Consider the following 21,004-nt stretch of genomic DNA (forward strand, 5'->3'; position numbering starts at 1 on the left):
GAAGGGAAGGGAAGGGAAGGGAGCCTTGTAAAATGGTCCTTTTTCATTTTTAGCAGAGACTTTTTCATACCCAAGCCAACATTTCAGATGCTGACGATGGCAGAGAGCCATGCAGTGATGAGACCTTCAGCAGATGCTGATGATTTTAAAATTATTATCATATTAACTTCTAGGAAGTAGACAAGGTACTAAAACTGTATTTTAGTGCTGTACAAAAGCACTAAACTAATAGAAGTTAAAAAAAACAACACACAAAGAGAGGAATGTTTCCTTCTAAATAGGTGAAAGGACAAAAATTTTCTAGAAGCCTCTTGTTCATCTCTTTTGGTACCTTAATATTTCAAGACTGAACACGAGTTTAAGACTCCTGGTCTTTGCAGAGAGGTGGAAGTTACAATGAAAGTGAGACTTTCTCCATGGCAGAATCTTTGGCCTGGTAGAGAACAAGCAGCACACGCAGCCAAATGAGAAATCCTGCCTCTTGTTCCCTGGGAGGGCGTTGAATCCAAAGAAGGGAGTTATTCTTTGTGCCAGTTTACAGCTGATAAAGGCCCAAGCTGCCAACAACAGATGTTTTGACAGTGGTTAAAGTTCTTCACAAAGTCTTTGGTGGGCAATGCTGAGCAGCCCCACTCCAAGCATTCAGAGCAACTTGTATCTCCAGAATATTTCAGCTACAAATTTCATCAATTCCCCAAACTTCTGGCATTTTAGGTTGTGCCAGCTGATGGGGATGAGATGCCCTAGATTTACAAGGCCCTCCAGCTGAGAGCTGTCTGAAGTTATCCCAGTTTGAAAACTCTATTTTGGAAGCAGATAAGAACTCTGCAAGGTTTCACACTGTTCCAGTGGAAGCAGGAGGTACAGATGGAAGTTTACAGGCAGCATAATCTGCAGTGATACAGAATCTGTCTGAATTTTAAAAATGAAATCTCGAGCCAGCATTTTGTTTTCTGTGAAAAGCTGAGTGGGAAGAGGAGAATTTGGGCTGAACACTCCATATTTCAATCCATCTGAACACAATAAGTCTTCCAAGTCTGCTGACAAAGTGATGAATGAAGTCTACTGCACATAGTTTCTTCTACTGGATATACATGATTTTTTTTTTTTTCTCAAATTATCCAGTCTACATCCAGTTGGCTCAACATTCATTGAGCAAAACATTACTGCTCTATCAAAAAGCTATGATACAAGAATAATCCTTTAAAGATCAGAGACATAAAGTGAACTTTCATGATTAATGATCTTTCCTTTTCTGTTTTCCTCTCATAGCAGAAAAATCTTTATTATATCCTTAACATCCAGGTAAGCACCGAGCACTTATTACCCAGGATGGGAACAACAAAGACCTGGGGCCTCTAACCCTTTTAGCACTGAAAAATTCCTTTTCCAAGGTCAAGAATAAAGAATAATAGTTATAAATGCAGCAGATTTGAGCAATGACTATGGGTGATGTGGGCCTCCCCATCCAGGACTGTGAGGAGAGCATTCCAAAGGCAGCCAGGGGAGCTCACTGGCAGCTGGGATGAACCTGCTTTGGGAACACTGAGATTTAAGCATGTATTGCAGCAACAGATGTATGGTTTGGCATTGCACAGCTGTGAAAAGGTCAGGAAAAATCGCAGCTATGCTAAATGGATTTATTGCTTTCTGCTTTAAGGCTACTGATGGTCTCCATCTCCCACCACCCAGCTCCCATTACCAGTGCTCATTTCATCTTTCCTTGGAAGAAAAACATTTGTGAAAAAGGAAAATGAAACATTCCTCTTGTAAGTGCCCGTTGTGTGCTTATTTCTTGCCTAGAATGGCACGGAGGGAACACTCAGGACCCTTTCATCTTCTCACCGGTAATTTATGTTTTCCTACCCAAACGTTCTGTGTACACACAGCCTTCTGGAACACAAACACCCCTGCAGCCTCAGCTGGATATGTTTTGTGCAAATGGTTAAGTATCCATTTGTTTCTTTTTATTAATAAGGATGATAAAAATGAACTAAAGGTATTTTACTATCCTGATACTGAATTTGCTCAGAGCTGTTCGGAGTTTGGGGATAACTGGCAGTGCTCCCCAGCTGATGTGTCTGAGCACTGAGAATTAGCAGGCAGGTCAAAACAGGCCATGGTTCTTACACTGATGTTCTGGACAGAGAGAAGTGGTGCACACCCAAATACAGGGAATCAACCTGTCAGACCTGCCTTGGGTGGGCTGCAGGGTCACCTGAACGTGGTGCCCTAGAGCAGCCTTCCAGTACCTAAAGGGACCCTCAGGAAGGCTGGAGAGGGGCTTTCTGTACAGGCATGCGGTGACAGGACAAGGGGGAATGGCTTTAAGCAGAAGGAGGGCAGGGTTAGATGGGATATTGGGAAGGAATCCTTCCCTGGGAGGATGGGGAGGCCCTGGCACAGCTGCCCAGAGGAGCTGTGGCTGCCCCATCCCTGGAAGTGTCCAAGGCCAGGCTGGACAGGGCTTGGAGCAACCTGGGACAGTGGGAGGTGTCCCTGCCCATGGCAAGGGGGGATGAAATGTTCTTTAAGGTCCCTTCAACCCAAACCATTTGGTGATTTTATGATCCTATGAACAGCAAAGGGGGCTGTCCCAGTGGCACACCCTGGTTGTTGTTCCTGTGAGGGCCATCCCTGTAAGGTGTTGCTGGGAGGTGAGAAGCATCACCCGGAGCACAGATGTGCCCTTGGTGGGGCTGAGTGAGAGCAGGCAGCACAAGGCACCTACACAGCCACTGGTCACTAGAACTGACCCTTGCTTGGGATGCCCAGATTTTGTGCAGTTCCCTCATCCTGATCCCAGCTAACACTGTGGGGTGCCTGGAAATCCTTCAGCAGCAGTTTCATTCCTCTGAGTCCAAGCACACCAAATGTCTCATGCAAATAAAGGCAATTCCCAGGAAATACAGGTGGCACCAATAAGATACAAAAGAATTTGGTATCATCTTCAGTTTATATCAAAAAGCTTTTCTGCAGGGTTGGATGTTTATTGAATCAGGACATGTATGAAGAGCATGAGTTTATTAAGAGACTGTGCCATTCCTCTCTTTTAAGACTGGTTCTCCTTTTCCTGCAGAAACCTTCATATAATGGGCTCATACATCTGCATCAGAATTGCCACATGGAGCTCTTCCCAAGGACAGCCAGTACAGGAGGAATTAATTGGATCCTAACACACTTTTCTAGATACAGATTTTTCACCTGAGCTTGCCAGTTCTAGGGGAAATCATTTTAAGGGACAATAAATAGCACTTTATTTCTGTACACAGCAGTGTGATATACTGTAAGCAGCCACCCTTCCTCCCCTTGGAAGGCAGAAAAATGCTGTGCTTGCAAGTACCTCTGAAACATCTCCTATTTCTTGCCTCTGAGTAAGCTCGTAATTAGAGTAGAAACATGAGGAACCATTTCAATGGAGCTGTAAAACTCCAATGGGAGAGGAAAAAAAATCTATTTGAGGTTAGAACAAAATCCTTTTTTAATCTGGCTAATGCTACTTTTGTGCTGATGCTGATCATTATATTTATGACTAACTGTGGGACATTCCAAAGCATTGACACCTGACTTCACTTGCTAGAAAAGCAGCCACTTGCAGATATTCAACTTGGTGATTAATATGTAGATACCTAATTTTTAGCGGATTAAACCATGTTGTATCAATTTGGTGGTCTTTAGGATTTATAATCAAACCCTGACGACATCTGATTAATGCCAGCACAGGCTCTCTGAACCTACAATATTCTTGCTCCTTTGGAGCTCAGATCACAGCAGGCTGATTACCCCCTGATTATCCTGAGTAACTGGGGTCAGAGGTTCACTGGCACCACAGAACACATTTAATTCAATCAATTCAGTTAGTGAAGCAGTTGGGGGAGGAAAAAAATAAAAAAGATATTCCAATTGCTGTAATATAGCATTACAAAAATTGCCCAGGACTTCTGTGCTCCAAGTGATGAGCTTTTTTGTTTAATTTCTAATTTAGTATTCTGCTGGGGTTTGCAACTTCAATTACTTGTGATATTTTCACTCAAAGTTGGGGGCACTGAGCTTGGAGGGAGGAAGGAAAACCAGAGGGAGAAATGTTGCCTGCATTAAGCTGGAAAATAACCTTTGTGACACACACACACACTGCCATAGCTCAGCTGAGGCTTTCCTGGTTACACTCTCTACCAGAACCTCACAAAATCCTCCTGGTTCTCACCACACATCCCTTTTGCCACTGCCAGATTTTTGGTCTCCTTTAACTTCTGGTGGATTTTTAATATTGTTTAGCTGAGAACCACTTCATTTTTCTTGCAAGCAGAGTGACTTTGATCACTTGTGACACAGCACAGTCCTGATTTCAGACAGCCCAGAGCCCTCACGGGTGCTCAGAGGAGCTGGGGAGCTCATTAAAGGCTCCACTCTGTACCAGGGCCACCTGAAGCACCAAGTGCTGTGTCTGGGGTGAAGCACAAAAAAGCTCCTCTTACTGCTCCCTGAAAACCTCGAGGCACTTCACGTCCAGCAGCTCAGTTTGACTCCTGCTAATGAGGTTTGCATCCTATGTAATGATCCTGAGTCTGCTGGCACACAAATATTCCTTATTGTGCATCCCGAGGCTGCTGCCACAGCCAGACTCTGCCTTCTGACCCCAGGCTGGGTGATTGTCACAGCTCCAAGGGACTGGTGATGGTGGAGAGCCTGCTCAAAAGGGGACATAGAGGTTCTAAAAAATGTAAGGTACACCAGATACAGTAAATTTGGACCTAGCTTGGAGCTTCAGGGCAATGAAGAGGGAGCAACACACAAAACCACGTTCTCAAGGACATAAACATGACCCCAAATGATGCCAAAGGCAGGAGGTGGAAATGATCAGCACGAGCATCACGTTTGTCCTGGCAAGGGACTCCAGGTGTTACAACTCCCTATAACACCCTGACCACAAACACTGGAATGGAACCAACTTTATGGCCCAGAGGAGCAAGGAAATGGTGAGAGAAACAGCAGGAAAAGGGGTGGGAGCTAAGAAAGGTGTATACAGCAGTTTTGCATCTGTCTTATTATCACTATTGACAATTTTTCTAAGTTGAAGAATATTTATTTGTTTGCTTGTTTCAGTAATTCAGTCAAAATTAATAATGATTCTTGGATTAGGATGAACTTGGATTAGTTTTCAATTTTACTAACAACAAATTCTTGGATTTATATATAAGGTGGGCTTCCCCTTTGCCCATCAACAAGACTTTGAGTGTAAAAACACAGCATCAGGGTTAACTACTACCTGCAAGGCTTCCTTAGAAATTAAAGCAACTTTCCTGAGTAGAATTCTTTAATAAAGGAAATGAAGTCTTATACCTCTGTTTTCTCTGCAAGCAACAGAAAGTTGCAATTTCATTTTCTGCTTGCCCACAGAGAAGATCCATTTTCTGTATGTTCCTTTGGGGTCCTTTGGAATGAAAAATGCTGTATGGTTATAAAACATTCTCTTAATGAAGCTCACTCTCAACTATCCCTGGAATTGATGAATTTCCTCCTAAACCCCTGTGTACATTTGCTCACGGGACAAACCCTGGCACAGCTGTCAGGATTCCTTACCTTAAGAGAAACCCAGAGTGGGAGGTGCAGGACAGAGGTTTGGTGCATTAGAGAAGATCCCAGGGTGCCTGAATGGGACATAAAGCTGGGGAGCCTATAGACAGTGCCTATAGAGCCCCACACAGTGCCTGCAGGCTCTCTTTTGTGTGTGAAATATTATCAGCCTGTTCCACTACAAAATCCAAAACAAAGAAAAAGACAACACCCAAATGACTTAATCAATTCTCCACATCCAACACAAAACCACGGGTAGAGAAGAAAACAAACAGCAGCAAAATCCCATCGCATCAAAGTCCTCAAAATCTATACACTCCTCTCCTCCTGTGCTGAGGATGAAAGAAGAAGAAACCACAGACAGCAGATGTTGGTTTTGTCACTTTCTAAGTGCTGGAAGAAAAAATGTGGACAATAAGGGCGATTTTATGTTGTGCAAACAGCAAAACTCTGCTGAGAAGTGCAAGAAGTTGCTCCCCATGCAGGGCAGAGACAGGGACTGTTCCATCTGCCCAGCTCTGGGGAGCCCAGGCTGGGTTACAGCCCCTAATTCCTGCCCACAGTGTGGAAGGCAAAGAGCAATGGGAGAGGCAGAGGTTGAAAGCACATGGCCTGGGAAAATTCTGTGCAGTTCTGGATTAAAGGATTGCCTGGGTGTCACCTGCAAAGGGACAAGGCCACGAAGCTCTGGGCTTCACTGGAGCTAAAGCAAATCCTCACCAGAGGTGAGACGAGGCAAAACATCATCTGCAGGGAAGCTGAAGGACTGCAGAGGTTTGCTGGGATATCACAGAGATCAGATCACTGTAACCTCAAAGCCCTTGAAGGAAAAATAAGCAAATACTGGAAATTATACAAATAAGAGGGAGGAGTTTGAGGATATCTTGAGAACCCTTCCCTGAAAGTTTCATGAGAAACCCAAATCCAAGAATCTATACGGAGCAAAACACATTTGCCTGATTTTATAACATTTATAAAGTTCATGATGCTCATGAACAGCCAGGAAGCTCAATGGATTGCCATGAATTCTTTTTTCTGTGTCCAAAAACAGGAGATAGGAAAGAGTTTCCTCAAAGTCCAGTCTGAAACTCCCCATCATCCAAGACTCTTCATTATACTGGGTTTGGTGCTGACAACTGGAGATACAGGGTGTGGCTGCAAAATCACATTTGCCCTCCTTAGTGCAGATAAAAATTGTGCCTGTAGCTTTCCTAGCTGTACATGTCCCCTTTTGTCAACAAAATGTAAGGAAAGGGGAGATGAAAATAACTCTGATCTCAGCTTGGGGAAGGGTCCAAAGGGGACAAGAGTGGCAGCACTAGATATCAAAATTTAATTGTTTTGAGGCTGCAATGTGGCCACTGTAGCAAAATTCCTGCTCCACTTAGAACTCCTCTGTTTTTATTAGTGAATTGAAATTCTTCACTTGCAGTCCCACAGGAACAAACTCTCCTGCCAAGCAGACAAGATTTCTGAAGAAAATCATGCTTTTAACAAATCTCAGCCATTACTTCATCATTTTCCTGAATTGTCTGGCAAAAAGGATTTTAAAGGCCTGCATATAAATTCTGGAGCAGCTATGAAATGAAATGAAGAAAGCAGATTGATTTGCATTCTGTTCCATTCCTCTCTTTGCCAAAGTGATTTTTATATAAAAAAAAAATAAAATTAAAAATACTTAAAAACCTAAAATCTGAGCCTGGGAATTCAGTTTTCAATATCAAACCATTGAAATTTTAATTTATTTGCTTGCAATGTAAACCCTTAGAAATAGGGTTTACGGAAGAAATGCTGCCAGAACCCCCAGAACATGTCATCCACTCATTCCTCACATGGAATTAAAGCAAAATGCCACCCTTGCATTGCCCACAAACCCTGCCAACAAATACGGATTCCGACAGGCTGAGAGCACCGTCTGGGGTTTTTATGCTCATTTTTTTTCCATGGCAACATCTCTGTTCCACGTGCACAGCTTTATTCCCTCCAATCTCTGCATTATCTTGTTTGGTTCATCCCTTCCAGGGAGCGCCTGCCACGTCTCCACGCTGCTGCAAGACATACAAAGTGCATTTGGAGTGTCTGGGGCCAGCTGACACTTGCTCCTCAGCCATAAATTTCACTCCAATCACACCCAACCTTCTCACCTCTCCCACCTTACAGCCCTTAGCTGTCTCTTCCTTGGTTTTCCCCAGCCTCCAGCTGAGAAACTGCATCTCCTCCACTGGCACTGTAAATGCCAGCCCAAAAGATTAAAGGCAGCTGCTCTGTGCCACCTTGGCCTGTCAGGGACGACATCCTTGGAGTCCACCTGCACAGACAGCAAGGGACTTTTGCACTCAGATCCTGGGTATCCCTATGCCTGGGTTTTGTGAATAGCCTAGAAGAGATGGGACTTAAATTGCATTGAGGGTATTAGTCTAAAGTGAATGAAGTGGAGAGCATACTTCTCATTTATATCCCCTGAGTGATAAATGTGAGAGTGGAATAGTTTTGGGTTTTTTTTTTCTAAGGCAAAGAAAATGGGAAACCAACACAGATTTCAGGCACATGAGAAATAGCTTATGAATTTAGATGATAGTTCAGCAGAAATAAATTGTACATCTGTTCATTCATTCTAATAAAGCAGGGAAATGACACACTGCTGGAGCCTTTGGAGAATGATGGTATTTTTAAATTATGATCCTATAATAGTAGCATTAACATTTGTAATGCTGCCCATACTTTACAAATTTAAGAAAAATAAATTTATGGGATAAGTGAGCTTCAACCTATAGTCTGGACTCTGGGCATTTTAAAGTGAATGAGGTGCTTCCTGAACACTCCCAAATTAGTTCAGGAAAGGCTCCATGTAACACAGATAATCCTCTCAGAGAGTGTTGATAAAGCACACTTATTATTTCTGAATAAATAATTCAGATGTGCAACATGCAGCTGAATTTCTGCTGACTAGAACCCCAGTTTGCATTTATAGGCAGATAAAGAGCAGTGTTTTCCTTGAAAGTAGTCCATCAAAGGAACCAACAAGAAGCTTTTCCTGGCTGTATGGATGCATGGAAACATGTCCTACCTTCTGCTGAATTCAGGCAGGAATAGAACCTGCATCTCCCACAACAAAGAAGTTAGAAATGGAAAAAGTTGTGAGCTGAATGCAATTGCTCCATTGTTACCATTCTTTACAAACCTGACATGCAAATTTAAGAAATGAACCAGTGAGACTGCAGGGGACGGTGCATTTTGAAAGCTTATGTTTTGATTTTACAAACTGATCTCCATGGGAAATAATAAATTAGGAGCTCAATAATAACTGCCGTGTTCCCTTTAAAAGCACAATTATTAACATCATTAAAATTTCCTTTTAATCGATTGCATGAAAGCAATTGCTGCTGGAGTAAAGAGCATCTAAAACCGATTAGTTTTAGCAACTCACATATTGCTCTTTGATCAGCTGGGATAACCTTCATTCAAGGAAAGGGAAACAGGCAACTCTGACATCCTGGAGAAGTGGAGAAGTTCAGTTAAAATCACATCTCAGAACCTGAGACCTCTTCATAACATCCCACCACTGTTCCCCACTAACACCAGAGGAATGCAGGCTGAGCTGTTTGATCATCCCAGAGCAGAGATTTCCCAGAAGGGACGCTGGGAGCCAGCCCTGCTGACAGAGGAGCCCCAGTGCTGACATCCCTGTGTTTACCCAGCAGCACATGAGAGTGTCCCTGTGCTCCGTGCTGCTCACTCCAGCTCCAGCAGGCAGCCAAAAACAACCTCAACAGGCAGTCCAGGTAAACAAGACTCTTTGTAATTTGGTTCTCTTGTGAATACAGGAAGATTGAAGAAAAGAAATACCCCTAGGAACACAGAGGCCCCCTGGGTGAACACTTCCCCTCCACAGAACCTGCACAGATTTATTGATTGGAACTGCATTTTAATCATTTGCCTGGAGGAAAGAAAACAGTTCCCAGAGACTGTCAGCCAGCCCCAGCACGGGGCATGATAAACCTGTTTGTGCCAGGAATATCAGGCAGTGCCTAAGTCACAGGAAAAGGACATTAAAGAGTTCAACATCTGCAGGCAAAGTTGAATTTATTTACTTATGACTTCAATTATTATTTAAGATGGAAAACTTGAAAAGGTCAGAACTGCTAAATCAAAAAGCCTGCCCTTCATTTGTCTTCAAACATACACAGGTTTTTTAGCTTCGTTCAGGACTGAATCAATTAATCAGGAACAGTGTTCTTTGTTTTCAAATGCCAGTTGTGTTATTTCTAAGTATGGAAATAGATTGTGTTATTTCCAAATGGACTTGTTGATCTTTGAGCTCTTTTCCAACCTAAATGATTCTGTGGCTCTGTGAAAGACTAGTAAATCCAGGTTTCATTTTCGTTTTAATCCTTATTAGAAAATGCAGCTTTAGGAAAATGAAACATCAGGTCTTCAGTTTAGGTAGGCAGACACCTGTGGGCCTGTGTTTCTATTTTTATATATATATATATGCATATATATATATATATATATGTATGTAGAGAAATCCAGATTTTCTTGCCAGTCTAATCCTGCACTCCCTTCTCCATGGAGCACTCCATTTGGATGGGAGCCACAGCTTGGACACAGGCAGTTAAGAATATCAATACTGCAGATAAATCTTCTTCCATGATATTATTTCAGACAACTGCTGGTTTAGATTTAAACTTATTTAGCAGGATTGATTTTCCTTATGTTTCTTTCGAAGCTCCCTCACATAACTCCTTTGATTTTTCAAACTTTTTTTTTTTTTTTAGCTAAAAGATTGCTTTCAACTCTTTAAACTTCTTGAGGACAGCAGAGCTCTCCTCCCCATCAGTCTTCTAAATGAAACAAAATCATTGATCTAAGAACATCTGACAGTACCAGTTAACGTATGGGCACTGCCAGCCTCGGTGAGTGGAAATGGGCAAAACAAATGAGCTGGGGAGGAGGAAATAAAGTCTAAAAGGAACAAATGAGGGGATGTGTGGAAGCTGACAGCGATGAGGCTCGATTTATAGAAGGCAGAGGGTGCACATGGACTCCTGTGAGCTGTGAGCAAACAGTCATTTGAGGCATTGAAAACAGAAATGTGGTTCCCGAGGGAAGTGGGTGGGGAATGAAGGAGAGCTCACTAGGGGATAGAATCAAGGAATGGGAAAAGGAAGGTCTTCCAGAAATGATAAAAAAGGGGGGAAATCGTGGGGACAGAAAGAGGATCATGAGATGACAAAGTGATATAGTAAAAGAAAAGTTTTCCATGTAGAAAGGCAGGGGGAAAAGTGATGAAAATAAGAGCAGAAAGAAAGGGGAGTCACTCAGCAAAAACAATCAGGGCATACATCACTGAAGTGTCTCAGCAGCTCTGAGGCAGCGACTGGAAACAGGAGCAGAGGGGTTTAAGGAATGTGAGGTGTTCAGGCTCAGAGAGTCAAAGGACAGACTTGAATTTGGAGAGGAAGGAAAATTTAAAGCTAATTATTAAAATTCAGAGAAGGCTCCTTACAGACTCCTGACTAAAGAATAGGCTCAGAAGGGGGAAAACCCAAAAGATAAGAGTTTGCTATCTGGTTAGTTGGAATAAGGGGTTGGTTTTGTTTAAAAAAAAGAGAATGATGCAACAGGCAGAAGGAACTTTGAAGGATAAATTTCAGCACTGGGCCAATTAAATATCAAGAAGATGACACAAGTGATTAGCTGGGAGGAATCTTCCACACTACACAGGGAAGTGAAAAAAAATATCTCTATAAAAGCTGCATCAAGAGGAGAACAGGAGTTAGGACACAAACTCCAAAGGACTGGCTGTAGAGTAATAGGGTGGGAGGGAAATATGGGGTCAAGAAAACAACTGGGATTCAGGGATTTTTCCTAATAGAGTCAAAGTCAAGAATGGGAAAGGGAGGATAACATCAATACTCCGTGTTGAGCTGGGCTTATATTTTTTTGGTGACATATGGACTGAGAACACAGGGGAACACATTTGTAAAAACAAATAAATATTAAGTGACTGTTAGACAGACGGCTGGAGAAAGGGCTACCCTTTAAGCAAATAGGCATCTGGAACTCTAAGGCAAACAAGTCCTGGAAACAAGCCAAAGTAGGAACTACAAGGATATGAATAAATTCCACTTCTGAACCATTTTCCTCAAAAGAAACTATAACTACAAGGAGTCCTGCCTGAACCCCCTAATCTGCTTTTTCTTACATGTAGCAACATCATTTGCATTTCATTAAGTTCAAGACACAATCAGGCTGATACAATTTTATTGTTTCCAAATGAATATCTTTGCTAAAAATTTTACTCAAATAAACCTACAGCTCCTTTTAATATGGCAAGTTTTATCCATTGTCTATTTTAATGCTTCAGAGCAGAAGGAAAAAAGATATTTTGTCTAAATAATCCTGACATTTTGATTCGTGCGCACAGATGGTTAGCAAATTTTGGAGTAGCCAAATCAGTTTTAGTGTTGCCGAGAAAAATCTTAAAATCTCACTTGTCAGTGAAGAAATTGATAAACTGATCACAAAACTCATTCCACTCTAGTGGAATGACCCAAGCAGTCACATAACTATTATTTTTGAATGAATAGACTTCAGCTTTACAAATTCCCTGTGCTCATATATAAACTGCAGCTATGGTACCAGCTCACACATATTGTGTAATTGGTATTAAATAGGGTTTTGTCTGCTGCAAATTGAATATGTTAAGATCTATAGCGTGTTATCATGTTTAATCCTGCTTTTAAAACAGAACTCCCACAGATGCTGGAGGCATATTAACAGTGTGGGTTTCTGAACTCGTGGGATTACAGTGATATTTTGCAACACATCTAACAATTCCTCTATTTGTTACTCCTCAAATCAGCTCTGCTGTGTCAGACAAAGAGATCTAGAATTCTTGGTGTTTCTGTTAAAATTCTGTATTCCACAGGTGAGGAGCTGTGATCTTTTTATATACATGAAGGAAAAGGTCCTTTAAGACAGAAAATGTTGCCTGGCTGCACCACAAAGGTAATACCTGGTCATCTCTTCCTCACTGCCTGACCACCAACTTACATTCTGAATGACTTTAAGCTGAAAGAGGGAGGATTATATTGAGTATTAGGAAGAAATTGTTCCCTGGGAGGGTGCAGAGACCCTGGCACAGGGTGCCCAGAGAAGCTGTGGCTGCCCCTGAATCCCTTGAAATGTCCAAGGCCAGGCTGGATGGGGCTTGGAGCAGCCTGGGATAGTGGAAGGTGTCCCTGCCCATGGCACATGGGACAAGATGATCTTTAAAGTCCCTTCCCACCCAATCCATTCTGGGATTTTATGAACAAGATAATGATGATCTAAGAGTCACTCTGCAATGAATACCAGGTGTAGAAATCTCTGATTCCACACAAAGCTTTTTTGTCAGCTGGACATCACACAGTCAAACGAGATCTCCCAACATAGACCCCCACAGTTAATTTCAGAAAAGAGATTGATGCATCATTTTGTATCTTGATCTGAGAGAAACTGTGTGAAGTTTCTTGGAAGTCTCTGTGTCACCTGCCAGCACTCAGTGCTGAAGCTGGAATTCCTTGGACAGTTAATGAAGAGCAGTATGCTTTGAATGCTCTTGGAGAAGAGTGAAAGCAAAGGAAATTTCCATGGACTGCTTCAGCCATGCATTTAGAGGAAAAAAAATCATCAGAGAAAATACTCAAATTTTTATATGTACATTACAATTGAAATCTGTAGAAAACAGTCCTAATTTGATTTGAAGGCAACTGCAAAATGCCAGCTGGCAGGTTTTTTTTGTTTAACTGGAAAATCACATAGCCACTCCTGGCAATGATTGCTAATAATTGTGTTTATACAGCTTCCCTGAATAAGTGGTCCAAGACTAGGTCTGGAGACATTACATTATCTTTGCTTAGCTTCTACATCCCTCAAGAGCCTTTGTTTGAGCCTTCCTTCCTTTTTAAATTCTACTCTCCAGCTCCTCACCCAAATGTATTTGTGCTAGAGGTGCTCGAAACTCTCACTGCTGCTGTTTACTTTGTAATCCTGACCTTAATATCTGTCGTAAAGTTCACACTTCATAGACCACATTGAGGAAGCATATTAACCTTCACTTCTTGGAGAAGAGAGCAATAAATTGTGGGTTTATGGCTTCTGTGCTGCTCACAGTGTTTGGATATTTGCTGTCAGCAGAAGCAGATGGAAGAAGCCTTCAGAGGATAAGTCGGCACTGGAATGGTTTTGTGGTGAGAATTTGCCAGCTGCAGTGAGAACTGTCGTTATTACCATGGAGTTGCTGCTGACCTTCCAAGCAGAACCAAAGGCTTGCAAAAGGCAAGGGCTCATGCAGAAGTTTGCACCAGAGTGGCTCAGATCAGCTGATCACAACAAATCAGGGCAACTAAACAAAGGGCAGGAAAGGAACAGTGACAAAGGGGAGGGGGGGAAGAAAAAGGACTGGCAAAAATGCAAGTTTATTGTGTGAGCCTACTTGGAGAGCAAGAGTGCTGGGAGCAGAACGAGATCTGAAGGAGCAGTGCAGTGCCTTTGTGTTCCTCCCCAAATTCCCACTGTTCGAACAATCGTTTCTATTCACAGAACCTTTCCTGCGCCGTGCAAGTGTTCCTCAGCTGCTCCTAGCTTATAAAGCAGGCACTCTGTTGTTTTATGTACCGCTGAAATGTGTTTATCTGGAGATTAAATAGACAACTGCATGTATTTCCTGACCTTGCTGGAGAGAAACAAAGCAATGAACTCACCCCTCACGAGCAAAGATAAATGTAGGAGTCTGCTGCCTACTGCTATGCAGCGCATCCAGCTCTAATTATGTGATAAGTGGATGGACTCCATGTTAAACATATTTTGCAGAAGTTCTTGAACAAAGTGCTTACACTGGTTATGCAGATAGCTTGCTGAAAGCCACATGAATACAGATTATTATGCACACAGTATGAATCTGGATGAGTACAGGAACCACTGGTCTTCCAAACAATATTACTTTGTTGTTTTGTTTTTGGTTTTTGCTGAAGACTTCTCTGTTTCAGTCAATGCACAGAATAATCACATTTATTTTCCTTTCTCTGAAATTATTCTGCTCTTGAAATGCTACAGCAGAGTATTTGTTGTTAAGGTCATTGGTAATTCAGCCCTGAGTGGTGCTGAATATTTCTCATCACATGAGAATCTTCAAGTCAGCTAATTCTGATAAAAGTTGACACACAGTGTTGAAGAAGAAGTAAAAAAAAAAAAAAAAAAAAAAACAAAAGGGTAATTTCATTATCCAGATAGCCAGACTGTTTAAATAAGTCTTCCAGATGTCCTTAGTTTGGTAGAACCACAACACGACTCAGAAATATTAATAAACCTTCTTCTTGATCATGGGCATTTTTCCAGGTTATTTGAAAGTGATTAGAAGAGAGACAGACATTTGGAATCCTAACTGCAATTAGGATCAAAGCAATCTACGCTCCTAAACCCAGGTTTTTGAACTCCACTGGGCACTAGATGTATTTACAGCTACTTTATTCAGTCCAGTAGTCTTTTTATTATTATTATTTTTGACATCTAAAATTATTAGGGAAAAAATAAAAAAAAAAAAAAAAAAAAAGAGGGGGGTCTACATTTAGATATTATTATATATTATTATATATTATTAATTAATAATATTTAGATTATGAAGAAACAATACAGCCACTGAAAATTTCAACTCCAACAGAATACTCAAAATGTTCATTTAGAAAATAAAATATTTGCTGCTATTTAGATGCCTGTGCCCTTTCATAAATTCTACCTCTCACATATGAACAATATACCAGGTAACATCTTCCATTTGCTTTCGAGGAGACTTTTGGACACTTGGAGTTATGCCAACTGTGTTAGTGAACTGCTACAAGAGGATGGAGTGGAAATAAAGCTGAGTGAAAAGGTCACTGCAAATATTTATCTGGTGCAGAGGCTTCTGAAGGTTAAGATATGCTCCAGGAGCCTTCCTAGCTGTATTTACAGCTCTAGAAAAAAACAAGGGTGACCAAAGTGCTCCTCTCTGGTGATCCCCAGCCATCATGAAGCTGTTCTTTGTGCCAAAGTCTACCGACAGCTGTAGAGGCTTTGCCCTGCTCTGTTGAGTTTCTGTATGAATTCTGATTTCTCTGCATGTAAATTGTCTCACAGCCCAAACACAGGAGCCAAATGGAAATTCCAATATGCATGCTGTTCATGTGATTTTGCTGTAATGGTTTTACCCATCCCACAAAGCTATTCCCCCTGACAAATCAGCACTGGGGGAGTTTGATCCAATTTGGACAGGCTGCTGGAATTTTAGATTGGCTTTTAGGCTATAATGAAACTCTGATCCTTAACTACCAGCCTGGCAGGGGCTTCTCATCTGCTCAAATCTGCTGATGCTGCTCAAACACCTCAGCCCTCCCAACATCCAGCAGCAGAGAACAGCTTGTGATGTGGGAAGAATCCAACTTGGTTCGTCCTCCCCAACTTGCTGAGCCACCCTGGCAGCTCCTGCTGCTTCTGTCTCTGTTCAGCCTGGTTTGCACTCTGATTTCCATCCCAACAGGGAATGGGAGAGGCCTGCAGCCCTGGCCATGCTGCCCAGCAGGGTTCTAGTCAAAGGACAGCTTCTCTTTGGCTCTATTTTCCAGACAGTTGTGGTTCTTCCCTAGAAATCTCTCCCAGCCAGATGTAAAGGTCTGTGGGAGGGGCTGAAGGGGAATCATCTACCATTAACATGACTGTGTCTAAAGGTGTGGTCCAGCTCACTGAAAGTCTTACACAGAAAGGAACAAAATTAATTAAGGAGTCCCAAAGAGGAAAATTTTCCCTTCAAGACAAGGTAAGAAAGGACCAGGGTTGACTTCCAGGCCACAGGAGAAATGGAGGTGAGATTGGCTGGCTTTAAACATGCAAAGTGAATGGGCAGATCTGGTCTGTGTTGGTAAGGTCTATTTACTACAGAAAATAAAAGTATCATGTCCAAGAGAGACATTTTTGTAAAAGAAGTATGGAAAAGGATCCAGGAGGAACCTTAAAATTGCTTTTAGCTCCATATTTGTTCCTCAGTACAGTTTAGCCAATACCAAGAGTTAAGACAGGGACTCTCAAAAGCTTCAAGCCTGTTTCTCAACAGTCTGAGCTGCAAAATAAATCTCCCCAGATGGTGCTGTGAAAGTCTCATATCCTCTTTGAACCACAAGCAGACGGAGGTACAGATTGTCCTCCAGGGGCTGCTTTACCCAGGGGGTAACACAACTGAGTCAGGAGGCAGCGCTGGAAGTTGTCATCAATCATGGTGACAAGCAACCTACCCACTTACAGGTCTCTATAGGAACTGATGAATCATTTATTAAAGCTCACATTAGTCATTTATTACTCTTTTGTAAACCATTTATCAGCTGGTATTCAGAATGTGAGCAAATCATATTTTTCACTTAAGCTCCCAGCACTGGTGTATCTCAGATCTCACCGTGGTGATGTTTTGTCATATTACACAAATTTTATTCTGTTCACAGGAGGCAAGATCTTTATTTTAATGGAGAATTCTTTTCTAAGAACATACATATTCGAAAAATCTATACTAGGAAAAATATTTTCCCTAATCTTGTTCTCCCTGGTGTGACAGAATTACTTTTATTTTAAATTTCTTTGTCCCAGAAATGGATGGAATTGAAGGCGAAGCTGGAAGTGGCAGAAAGAGGAATTGTGTGAGGAATGGCTGTTCCCTGGCCAAGTGAAGTTTCTGTTCCTTATGTGCCAGTGAGAGCACACTGACGAATCCCACTTTTCCAGCTTTGGCTAGGGAAGGGCTGCTCTCCCAAATCTGGCAAGAAGGAGAGATGTGAGAACTGGGGGACTTTAGAAAAATCATCCCCTTCAGCCACACCACTGCGTTCCTCTCTCAAGTGCCTGATGGCATTTACCAAGGAAAGACAATATATCTAACATTAAGGGAAAATAAGGCATTAAAGAGCAGCAGTGGAAGCTTTAAAAATGCAGGGCAGAAGATAAAGACAAGCAGAATCAGAGGAATCTCATTTTTGAGTGTACACTCTGCAGTCAGGAATGGAATAAGTAGGATTCATTGGACTATTCTTTTGGAGAGGAAGAAAAGACAGAAAGGGCTCAAGTCCGTATCTTTCTTGTGTTAAAACTTTTGTTTTTTCCTCCCCTAGGTCTTAGGGGATATCTGGGCCCCACCATGCCTCCAGGAACAGACACAAGAGGAGAATTTGCCAGCTCGTGTCTTTCAGCAGATGCCACGTTGTTAATTTTTCATCACACCACAGCCACAGTGACATTATCTCCGGACTAAAATCCCTTTTTTGCAGGATACAACACTGCAGTGCTCTGTCACCCACTCTTACAGTGACACAAGAAAAGGATTCTCATTTTTGTTAATGTTCTAGGTATAAAAACAATATTAAGCACCATTAGTGTTCACTCAATACAGCTCATTCCCACCCACTTGGAATATCCTGCAGGATGCAAGACAGATACCAGATTTTCCAGAATATTCTGGGCCTGCTCCTTGCTTTGCTTCATTCCTTATTTTCACATAAGCAATCCCTTGCTGCTGAACAAAATTTGAGCCTAAGGCCTTCCCCTGATGGAAGGGAAAGGCCAAATATCTTTGTCATACAAACCAATAAGTCATAAAATTAATTTAAAACCTTTTTCTCTTATAGAAATAAGGTTGTAAATTTTAGAAAGAGACCACTAACTTTACAAGTATCTCTATTTTCAGTGTCTGTAATTTAAAACTGGCACAATATCACAGCCACTGTGACCTTTTAAAAGGTAGACTTTGCTACCTCACCTGAGACTTTTGGAGGAACTCTTAAAATATTGTTCTTTTTGGCATTAAGGATTAAATTATGAAAACCCCTGGAGGGAACAGGGTTCTGTTTGCACACCTGAATGGATTTTTACACTGCTCAGAGCCCATTATTAGCAGGAGGTGTAGATGTGAGCCAGAACAAGACAGACGAAGAGTGTGGAGTGATGGGGCAGTAATCAAACAATGAGCTGGGCTGAATCCCACAAAGCAATGTCTCATTTATTGAGCCATCAAAGCACCTGACACACTGAGAGCCTCGAGGGCTTCAGCTCTCCCTCTGCAGCTAATGGAAGTGCTGTGCTGGATCACAGCCAGGATGCTCAGCTTCTCCTGGGGTTACACCCCGACAATCCATGGATGAACTTTTCCTGCAGCACAACTGCACCAGACTGGCCCAGGAGTGGGGTGCAGGGAAGGGAAAAGGGTGGGTGGAAGAATGGATTCACTGGACAAGCACTCACTCCTCCAGGAGAGGGGCTTTTCACAAGAGCAAGTAGGGATAGATAAGTGGGAATGGCCTTTAGCTGAAGAAGTGTGGATTTAGATTGGATATTTGGAAGGAATTCCTCCCTGTGAGGGTGGGGAGGCACAGGTTATCCAGAGTAGCTGTGGCTGCCCCATCCCTGGAAGTGTCCAAGGCCAGGTAATAAAATAAAAAAAAAGAAGCTGCACTCTGGAATCAAAGCTTCAGATTTACTGAATTTGAGCTTTCTCCTTCAGAAGTCGTCTTGTAAAATATATCGTTTTCTTTCAGGTCTAATTCAAATCAATAATATTGCAGCCTGTGGTATGCAACTGGTATTAAAATAAAATAATTAAGCGCTTTCAGCAATAAACCAAATAAAGTGGCATTAAATCAATTGATAAATTGAGATTTAATGCCCCTCCCTCCTCTAACACTACTTATTTTAAATAGAGAATCTGCTCCTAAAGAGGCCTGGAAGCATACATAAAAGGCTGATTTTTCCTGCCTTCTTCATGGAATATGAATATCACTTATCAAGGCAGAGGGAAGATTTCAGAGGTCATTAACATCTCCAAATAGTGAAAGGTTCAAATCCACATCAAACCACTAAAAAGAGATGGCTTTACAGAAAAAAAAAGAAATGCAAGAAAAATATCTAGGACCAGACTTTTCAAAGAAAACAAGATAATGCTGTCTCTTCACACCTATTTCATTTCTGTGCTAAAACCCCCAAACTTTCAAGGCTATAAAGTACCTTTTACTGTCACTGACTGAACTGAATTTATGAGCATTTCTGCATTTTCACAGAAATTGATACTAACAATATATTTGTGGCTAAGCAGGCACATGAATTTTTGTGTCCAAATTACCAAATTATGAAGTCAAACAGGACTATAATTATAGAAATATTTCTTCAAAAGAATTCTATTGAAAAATATCTAAAAATATTTCTTCCAGAGGAGAATTCTCCAACTTTGGAAATTCAAGCAGGTAGGACTCTGACTGACATGAATTGCTATCAATATTGATTAATCCAATAAATTCCTGTTTCTAAATACACCAAGCTGTCCTTGTACATTGTTATTTTCCAGAAGGTTGAAAGAAAATACAGCATTTCAAAGATATTTTAAGTACTGGTTGTCAGGACAGCTTTCAGAGCATTAAAAGCCTGATGTAAAAGGTAATTCTGAGAGAATTAATAGTTTGATCACAGTCACTTAATTGTCACTTATGTACTTGAAAAGTTTGGATCAGTCTCTCCGTGATAATCTTTAGGTGACTGAAACACTACTGCCAAAGCATTTGACTGAATTAATTATAGATATTGCCTTGGCAAAATTGTCATTGTTTCTAATTTCTACTTCTTTTTTCTTTTTTATTTTTTTTAACCCTTTTCCGTCGTGTTCGAATCTGGTATTCACTTACTTTATATTTATAAAAGAAATAATTATTCAAGTGAAATGACAGCAATTTGATTCAAAATAATCTGTTGTCAAATTGTCAATATTGGGCCAGGAAACAAATTTTTAAAAGGTAAAAATATACTTCAGTTTAAATAAAAAAACTTCTACAGCAACAGACTTTCCTTTCCTTCTTCCACAATTACCTTAAAATCAGGATCCCTTAGGTTTACTTCTCTTATTTTGGGAATTGCCTTAAAAGTTTGCAGAGCCCCAGGAAACTTTTATAGCAAAATCCAACCTGAATGTCATTAGGTAAAACTTTTAAAACTCTCTCATTCTCTCCAGATACCAAAAAACCAGACTAATAATAAATGTAGGGCAAGGAAGGAACACTGTGAACAGGCTGGGAAATTTGGTGGCTGCAGGCAGGGAATTCCCTCACCTTGGTCTGGGGTTTATCAGAACTCTCCAGCACCCATCAGCTGAATTCAATTTACAGGAAAAAAACCTTTTCTTGCAAATTCCACCTGTAGGTTCAGTTTGAAGCTTTTAGGACTGGAGCTTTAATTACAGAACCCCAAACTCTGGCTGGCTCACAGGGGAGGTGCTGTAGACAGGAAGAAAACATTGTTTTCATCCACAATCCTGACCATTGAAAGCCTTAAGCTATTCTTCCTGTTTTCCCCCACAGGAGCAAAAGGAGAAAGTTACCACCAGCACATT

General features: G+C 41.4%; 1 protein-coding gene across 7 annotated transcripts in view; it reads right to left on the reverse strand.

Moving 5' to 3' along the window:
• CDH13 (cadherin 13) overlaps positions 1-21,004 on the reverse strand; it is a 445,875-nt gene that overhangs the window by 62,850 nt on the left and 362,021 nt on the right. The window contains exon 9 of one of the 7 annotated variants that reach the window (XM_069027124.1): positions 9,002-9,067. The exons of 5 other annotated variants lie outside the window; for them this stretch is intronic. In XM_069027124.1, coding sequence (XP_068883225.1) covers positions 9,032-9,067 — 36 coding nt within the window. In that variant the 3' untranslated portion in view covers positions 9,002-9,031. Of the gene's footprint in view, positions 1-9,001; positions 9,068-14,026; positions 14,767-21,004 lie in introns of those variants that run through there. One more of the 7 variants, XM_069027125.1, reaches the window with a different exon arrangement.

Source organism: Aphelocoma coerulescens, chromosome 11, assembly GCF_041296385.1.
Source record: "Aphelocoma coerulescens isolate FSJ_1873_10779 chromosome 11, UR_Acoe_1.0, whole genome shotgun sequence".
Classification (NCBI taxonomy): Eukaryota; Metazoa; Chordata; class Aves; order Passeriformes; family Corvidae; genus Aphelocoma; species Aphelocoma coerulescens.